The following is an 8,653-nucleotide window of genomic DNA, read 5'->3' on the forward strand; positions in this document are numbered from 1 at the left end:
ACATATGTATAAGAGACTATATGTGAACAAAATTCAGCAGCAACATTTGTTATATAGATGCAAGTTATATAATAATTTTATGAGGAAAACAAAGAGGGTAACATGAACAGAAAGCACCATCAAAGCAAATATGTTATTGCTGGTTGCTTGCTGCTTTCTCTCTAAATTAAATTAGGTAGTAATACCAAACCAATCTGGACTGAGGTCAGCAGAAACCGGGCTCAGTTTGAAATAAATGTCAGCTAAAATTTACCTTTAGTAACCAAAATATTATTGAAATTTGTTATAAAAACATGCATGATCAATTTATGTACTCTGTATGCATGTATTCTATATAATTTCAACTTTTCTCCCAGCAGAATTTGTGTTAAGTTTATGTTTACAAGAGTACTATGCTCATGTTATATGTATTAATTCATTATTTCATTTTCTGGGCAGCCAACAAAGCACAATACATACAAAGAAACATATGTCACCAGGACAGTAACTTACAAATGGCATAGTAATAGCCCACACAATATCCAGTACCAAAGAGAAGAACAAGATCTTTTAAAAAGCCAGCAGGCTCTGAACCATCCAGATCTGGAGGGGGGGGTATTGTTTCACAAAGCAAATGCAGTGATAGATAAGGCATCCTTCTTGGACTCCATTAAATGACACTAATAAGACCTGGAGCATGCCAGATCTTGTTAGGTAGGCAGAGATAATAAGAGATAAATAGCCCCACTAATATCCTAGCCCTGTGTCATATAGGGCTTTGCAGGTAACTACCAGCACTTTGAATTGCACATAGGAGCCCAATAATAACCAGTACAACTCTCACGGTAGCTTGACATATGGGCATACTGAGGTGCATCCATAACTACACATGCTGCATCAGTCTGGACCAGCTTTTCATCTCTTTGTTTATTGCATATTTCTTAGGTTTATTATTTTATTTCTTAGATTGTCTATATACTGCTGAAAATCTATAGGGATTTGCATCCATAAATGTAAATGATAATACTGCAATATTTAAAAAAAAAACAGATATGGCCAAAATCTTCCAAGATCATCAAATATAGTAAATTCTAAAAGAGAAATTTGTAGCTCAGGATCATATATCACTTGTAGCCAAGAATCCTATAGTAAATTCTACTGTGTTCTCACATGGTGTTGTGTATGCATGCCACCAATAGGAGTTAAATAACTTTTAGATAAAATCTGAATCAACATGCATAACTAATAAATATGTTGGAAATTTTGCATTTTGCCCATTAGCCTCTTATCACCATGAAAAAATGTTATCGTGCAATATGACATTCATTTCATAGCGAATAAATCCCACTGCTTTCAAAAATGTACTCCTCAGTGAAGAATTTGGTGACAAGAATGAAGGCTGCAGTGGAGTAAACCTAGTCCTTAAACATGTTTGTTTTTCCACATATAATAGTTACATTCTTAATGTAAATTAAATTTTTGGTTAATATTATTTAAATATAAACCACATTGGGGAGAGAAATGCCCATGTCATTTTTGATGAAGTCTTGACTCCAACATCGAATCCTAAATGAGGTTTATTTAAGAATACTCAATAGGGCCTATAGAACCTATTGGTTTAAAAGCGGGCTACTCCAAAGCTCCCACGCTAATCGCTTGAACGATTTCAACCTGCTCGCCGCCGCTCTTTTTCGACCCCAGCCCCGCCCCGCTACCGTCACGTCTCTCCTCGCCAATGCGAATGTCCACAAGCGGAAACACAGGGTCCTCTTCTCCCCCATGTCCTCAACTCGCCTCCTGATTGGTCAAGGGTCCGATGACGTAATGCGGATGACCAAGCAGGCGGGCCGTGCAGCGGCTTCCTCCGGGAGTCTTGTTTACGAGCTCTTTTCCCGCGCAGAAAGGGACGGCTAGGTTTGGCGTTAATTGTCCCGCTAAGCCGCCGGAGCTGCGGGTGCCTGAGCTGCTCGTTGCGCCGATCAGCGTGGTGGGGAAAGAGATGCCGAAGCGCTCCTGCCCGTTCGCAGACTCGTCCCCGATGCAGCTGAAGACGCGCGTGCGGCTGAAGGAGCTGAGCCAGGGCGTCATGGGCGAGAGGTACCGGCGCGAGATCTTCGGTGAGGCGACGCGGGGGACGGGGAGGGGGGAGGGGCAGAGAAATCGCTCAGTGAGGCTTTGACCTCGCGAGAATCGGAGTTTCCTTCCGCTGTTGAGGGCGCGTTTCCCCTCGGTCTCCGCGGGGCCTTTCCGCCATGAGTGCGCCTTTCTCCTGTTCGGCCTCCGGAAAGGCAGCTGTTTGGAAGAAGAAAGTGAAACTCCCTTCTCCCCCTCTTTCCTGTCACAATAACACAACGGGACCGAATCACCGGCCGCTCTACCTTGGCTGGTGCGTGGCAAGAAAAGCACTCAGTGTATGCACAGAGGTGCTCTGCGTCACGTTCGAAGCGTGGAGGCCCAAGCCATTTGCTTAAAAAGACGGGGGTCATTTTTAATCTGTCAAAAGAACCCAGTCGTTTGATTTCCTTGCTTTCCCTAAACACCCTTGGTTTCAGAACTTGAGTCCCCCCCAGGTCACGTGCACTCAGTTGTCCCCAGGTTTTCGTGCTTCGTCTTCAAGGCTATTTTATGTTCTTGCTGGCTTAAAGTACTAAAACAGTTGAATCTCCAACCATTTCGCCTATTCAACATCTAACGAGTGTAATATTGCATATATATGTTCACTATTAAAAAACTGTCACTATGATACTGTGATAAGCTAATAATATATCAAAACCAGCTTGAACTGAGGTATTTATAATTTAATCAACATATATAATTCTGAAGACAGTGAGTGAACCAATATGGTTTGGTTTTAGGTAAGTCATGTTCATGATTTCTCAACCTCTGGACATTCTTTGCAAGAAAAGAGAATTGGAAGTTGCTCACAATTTCTTTCTTGGTTAGCAAAAGTCCAGCCAACCACCAGAAGGCTGAAAAAAGTAACTTAAATCATATTTGTTGTTACAAGATTTTGTAGTTAAGAGGTTATACATTACAGTAGACAGAAATTGAATAATACACTATAGTGTCACTCTGGACAGTACAATTAGAATATCATTAATAACATTCTCATCTTTGTTCTTGTTCTCTTATTATAGAGAAAACCAAACAACTGCTCTTCAAAGGTGCTCAAACATACATGGACAATGCTTGCAATGCAAGTGCAGTGGGAACATATCTAATTACACAGTATCCAGAATCATGTATAGACAAATCAGAAATTTGTTCTTGGCACAGATGTAATAAACAAATGTTAATTGGGCAGGATGGAAAACTTCGACAACCCTGTTCAAGTGAAATGGGTAAGGATGCTTAGTTAGCTATCAAGCATTTATGTACTAATAATTTTCATAATTTGTGGTTTTCAGCCTGTTTTAGGTATTTATATCTAGACATGCTGTTTGCTGTTATTTGTTTTCAGTGATAAGAGAATTCAGAAGTTGTAGTTATGATTAAACTTGTGATCACATATTACTGTCATTGGATCTTTTTGGTAGTAGCTGCATTTCAGGACCTAAGTTTGTGACAGGAATTTGTTTATAATTACAGTTGTTTAGAATTACATTAGGTGCTCTGCGGCACCAACTTTTTTGCGACATGGATTTTTGGAATATAAAATCATAAGAATTGGAAAAGGTGTCAGAACTAATTTTATTTAGACAGTGCAGAAATGATAGAGGTACAGAAATTGTAAAGATACAGCCAGTCTCTGTCAATTTTTCTCAGTTGTCATGCACAGTTTATTTATTTCTCTCACTAATTTGCTGTAGTTTCAAAGAATACTCCAAGAACATTGCAACTTTATTTGTACTATGAGAAGAAATATCAAGTTATGCTAAACTGAATGTTTCCTTATACTCATGATAGCTGTATCTGTTTGAATAATGACAAATTCTAGATTATTGCCAATGTGGTTTTAATTGGTTCGTTTCTGATGAAGTGTGTGTGAAAGAATACTCTCCTGTGTTTGTGGATGTATTTACCGGTAGTTAGTTTTCCTTTTAAAAAGTGAAGACAGCAAATAATAGCAAGACCTGTTCCCAATGTATGATGTTTTGTATGTTTATAGAATATTATATTGTTATAAATAGATGTTTGACTATATTGTGTAAAAGTTAAATGCAATGTTGTATTCATTGGATAAATGCAAAACAAAGCCCTGAAATTGTATTTAAATGATCTTATCTGGTGTAGGGATGTATGAAAAGTAGTACCACCTGATTTGCATATAGAAAGTCCCAGGCTCATTTCCTGGTAACTTCAACTCCTTTAAGTGATACCTTATCTATTGGATAAATCTATTTTGATCAATATAAATGATTTTGCACTAGAGTGTTCAAATAAATCGATTTGATTATAGTATAAAGGAGATGTTTGTGGCAAACAGTACTGAAATGTAATTTACTAATCTGTTTGTTTATACACAGTTTTGCCTGTAGGAGTGTCAAAGGCCTGTTCCTCCTGTATAAGAACAGTTGACATCAAAGATGTTTGCACGCAGTGTGATCAATACATATGCCAGAACTGCAGCAAACTCTGCAGCTGTTGCAGCACCATTATCTGTTCATTTTGTTCAGTTATAGAGTAAGTGCCTATACAGATATGCCTTAATTTCCTTTGGTTGTATTGAACTGATAAATTCTGGAGGGGTTTATAGTTGTAATATGACAAAAGCTAGATGCAAAACTTAATGAAGATGATGTGAGATAAAATGAGGCTGCAGAAAGTTTTGCACTAACAATTTTAAGAACTGATACTCATAAATCAAATTCATTTTTGATTCTTGATAGAAGGGAATATTTTACACACTACAATTTATTACTTGAATTCAGTAACATTGGAGATAGATTCGGCTGAATTAATTACTACAGTATAGCTAAATCAATCTTTTATGACAGGATTGTCTAATTGGTTCTTATTTGAATTCAGCAAGGCAGTTCTTATGTTTCAAAGCTTAATTTTCTCACAAAGCATTGTTGCATGTGGAAGAGCTGTAACAGAAGTTGTGTTCTCTTAGAACTTACTAATCAAAAGAGACATTAAACTAACTTATCTTTTTTTTTTTAGATCAGAGGATGTTGGAGATCAAATCTTTTGCAGTGGCTGCTCAATGTACAAAGAATAAACTGCTGTTTTTAGGAAATGGTTATCATTAAGTGTTGTAAAGAATGTATTGCCTTTTAAATAATTAGGTTTTTGAGATACTGGAGTGCCTTTTTCTAAATATTGTATATTCTCTAATTGTAGTTTCATATAATAAATATTTTATATTTTGATAAGAGCTGATTTTTGTGTTGCTTGATAAAATATGAATCTTATATCCATTGTACAGAATATAGAATGGATTCTTAGTATCCCCAGACATGCTCTCAGATTTAATTTGGAAACCTTGGAGATCTAATGAAGTACCTTTGTTGCATCAGCATTAGGAGTTGGAGCGTGATAAAATATCTTAAGTGAGAGTAAACAGGATGAGTTTATTTGAACATACCTGACATATTGTTTTTGCAGTATCCAATAAAAGAAAATTGTTTATAGATTTGATTTCTAATTGAAAATCACTGTTCTAATCTTAAAATAATTCTTGGTTTGACACTTCTATGTGAAAGAAACTCGATATGTTGAAAAGGAGAGTATTTTTTCTATAAAAAAACAAAGATGCACGTCTTTTTGTATTAAGCTAAACGATACTAATACTTGCCATACAAATCCAGTCTTCAGACAGGTTAAGCTAAACGCAGTCTCTCTTTTTACCTTATATAAAAGATACCAGTTATGCTACCTAATTGACACAGCCCCTTAAAAAAAAGTCTGCTAATGTGTATGATATACAAAATTTACTTAAGGACATGTTATAGGTTAGCATGATTCATTTTATCATATTTAAAGATCATTATAACTTTAATTTCAATGTGAAATTAATACTACAAATCCCACATTCAAAACAAATTGCTTGTTTCCTTGTATCCCAGCAGGTATTGCATTCAAATATTCTTAGCATCTTAATACTGTGTTTCTGGGGACTGAATTATCCTACTGAAATAGTGTTTCATATCTATAAAAAAGTTCTTAAGGTAAGGAAATATAAGACTTTATTGTGACATGAGAATTCTTGGAAAATGTAATAGATTCAGATTGATCATAGTCAGGATCAGCAATAAAATTGCTTTGTGTGATCTGAACTGCTCCAGAGAGACAATATGACCCAACTTATTTAGGGTGGGAATGTAGAAGAACTCTCTTACCTGCTTTTAATGCTATCATTAGTGGTCTGAATAGGAGTTGAGTGTACATTTAGATTTTGGGGTAGAACTGTTTATAGACAATAATGCTCTCAACCACGTACCATTTAAATTGCAGGGTGCCATGATCTGTCTCAGCACTCTTGGCATAATTCCCATACTTAAGGAGTAATATTTTTCAAACAAACATTCAAATTAAGAATCCAGTGCTAACTCAACAAATCCCTACTGCATATATCTGAGTTCCAAATGAGGTGAGTTGATTACTTAGATTTGATTATGATCCTCTTTTGGAAAAAAATCAGTGTAGAACTTCATGAATGGCTGCAGTTTTATTACCAATTTTTTTTACAGAATAGCTGCAATTAAAGTGACTTCATTAAAAACAATATTACCATTTCAAACACGTTCAACCCTCCTAGCTATGATTTGGCTTTATACATGGTAAAGAATGTATGTAAGTTAAGTAACAGCAAGACAGAGGCCAAATCTGAAATATTACTTGTAACATATTTTGAGCTTTAATGTAAAATATCCAGGCAATCAACTGAAATTTAAACATTTTAGCAGAACAGCAAAATACCTTGGAAAGAGGTAATTACTATTCATTCCACTGTGAAAGAGGAAATAGGAACACAATAGGAGAGGAAAGAGGTGTTTGGCCTTCATGACTAAAGTCTCATTCTGACTTGCTACCTGTGACACAGAGAAAATAGATGATAGCCACGCTTTCAGCTCAGTTGTGGCAGGAAGGAAGCCTGTTATCCTTTTGGGTGCACTGGTAGGCAAAATCCTAAAATCATTCTTGTTAAAGGAGAAGAAATTAAACTTTGTTTCTGAATTTCTCTCTGCAACACCATGCCATTCTTCTGTATTCTGATTGCAAATGACAATGATCAGAGATAAAGGAAGGTTATTGTGCACAAATGTTTGCATGGTTCTTAGCTATTCCTGTATGTTTTGAGTCCAGCCTAACACTCCCAAATTTGGGGTTGACCTTGTTCTATGGCCAGCCCTCCTACGAGGTAATTGATTAGGAGAAAATGAAGGGGAGGAGTATAATTTTTCTAGGAAAGTAGTTTTCTGAATTCATCTTCCCTGGAATAACTACTGCTGGATTATTTAAGAGAGATGTCAAGAGCTACACCTACCAGGCCCATGGGCACCACTGTATCTGATGATGGGTCCCTTAATGACTTCCACATTCCATGACCTGATTTTTTTTGTTCTATGCCTGATTAAGATACCCTAGGTATCATTTTGAAAATAAGCAGCATTCCTTCCCCCAAAGCAGCCATAATGTCAAACTCTAAATACCTAATGTATGTGGCCAACCACATATGGGGAAGCCCTGAGCCATTTACGTCAGGCTTTTTATTTGTGGATCAAGATGTGAAGGACTTCAAACTGTAAGTATGGTTTACATGTCCAGTTATAGACTTATAGACTTCTTAGATACACTTCTGTTTTGGGGATGGGTTTGGGGATCTAGACTCACTGTGGAGTGGGCAGGCAGCTAATTTGCATTGATTCCTTTAGAGCTGTAGCTGCCTTCACTGGGACATATTCCTTCAGAGTCATTCTGCAATGATTCAGATTAAAAACCTATTGAGTTAGCTTTAATAAAAACTTTTGTTTCTCTCATGTTTAGTCTTGCTCTGGATCATGCCACAAACAGTGGAGGTAGAAGTGGAATCTGCCATTAGATATTCCCTCCATGATTTCTTACCAAGTGAGTTTTCTGGGTTCTAGGATTTTGGTTAAGAAGTTCCTGATTGTGTAAAATTCAATCTCAGCCTGGGAGATTATATTCATTACTGTTCAGTGCTACACTCCTTTTTCCAATCTTATTTATTGAAGTCAGGTCTATGGCAATAACTGTATTCATCAAGTTCTAATACCAATCTATGAAAACGAACAAAAAGTCATTAATGTTCAAATAGGGAAACTGAGTTGCAAAGCTGCTTCAGCCATGAAAGACAGTTAGGTGACTGGGCCAGTTGCTCTCTCTCAGCCCAATCCACCCATTGCACTGCCCAAGTCATGGTTCAGCCTTTTGAGTTTTCAGACCTCACCCAATCTGCTTACTGGACCAGGGCAATAGCTGTAGGGTTTTTTTCTTTCAAACCCAGCCAGCTTTTGTCCATGTGTATTGTGTCCCAACTTGCTGGAATCTCTTTTATCTGGAACTTCCTTTGAAAATGTTTTGAAGTGACAGTTAGTGCAGAATAGAGTGGCATCTTTATGAACTCTTAGTTTTCTAATTTATAAAATCTTATACAACTTGGGAGCAAAGTAGCTAAAGAGCAGCTATGCTCTACACGATCCTGCTTCTTAAGACTGGCTGTGAAGACTGGCTGCCACAAAGAAGAGGGAGTCAAGCTATTTTCCAA

General features: G+C 37.1%; 1 protein-coding gene across 1 annotated transcript; it reads left to right on the forward strand.

Annotated features, from left to right (window-relative positions):
* The first annotated feature begins 1,003 nt into the window (after nucleotides 1-1,003).
* Nucleotides 1,004-5,297, forward strand: SIVA1 (SIVA1 apoptosis inducing factor). The gene is made up of 4 exons (XM_039352516.1): nucleotides 1,004-2,096; nucleotides 3,117-3,320; nucleotides 4,446-4,602; nucleotides 5,086-5,297. Exons 1-4 carry the CDS (start codon nucleotides 1,979-1,981, stop codon nucleotides 5,141-5,143), a joined length of 537 nt encoding a protein of 178 aa, XP_039208450.1. The 5' UTR covers nucleotides 1,004-1,978; the 3' UTR covers nucleotides 5,144-5,297.
* Nucleotides 5,298-8,653: the final 3,356 nt, after the last annotated feature.

Source organism: Crotalus tigris, unplaced genomic scaffold (genome assembly GCF_016545835.1).
Source record: "Crotalus tigris isolate CLP2741 ecotype Arizona unplaced genomic scaffold, ASM1654583v1 scf7180000018436.2726382, whole genome shotgun sequence".
NCBI classification, from domain to species: Eukaryota; Metazoa; Chordata; class Lepidosauria; order Squamata; family Viperidae; genus Crotalus; species Crotalus tigris.

Excerpts from the sequence above, each read along its gene's own strand:
- SIVA1 (XM_039352516.1), top strand. The coding sequence starts at position 1,979 with ATGCCGAAGCGCTCCTGCCCGTTCGCAGACTCGTCCCCGATGCAGCTG. Across the intron at positions 2,097-3,116 it reads GTACCGGCGCGAGATCTTCG|AGAAAACCAAACAACTGCTC; the intron begins GTGAGGCGACGC and ends CTCTTATTATAG. Across the intron at positions 4,603-5,085 it reads TCATTTTGTTCAGTTATAGA|ATCAGAGGATGTTGGAGATC; the intron begins GTAAGTGCCTAT and ends TTTTTTTTTTAG.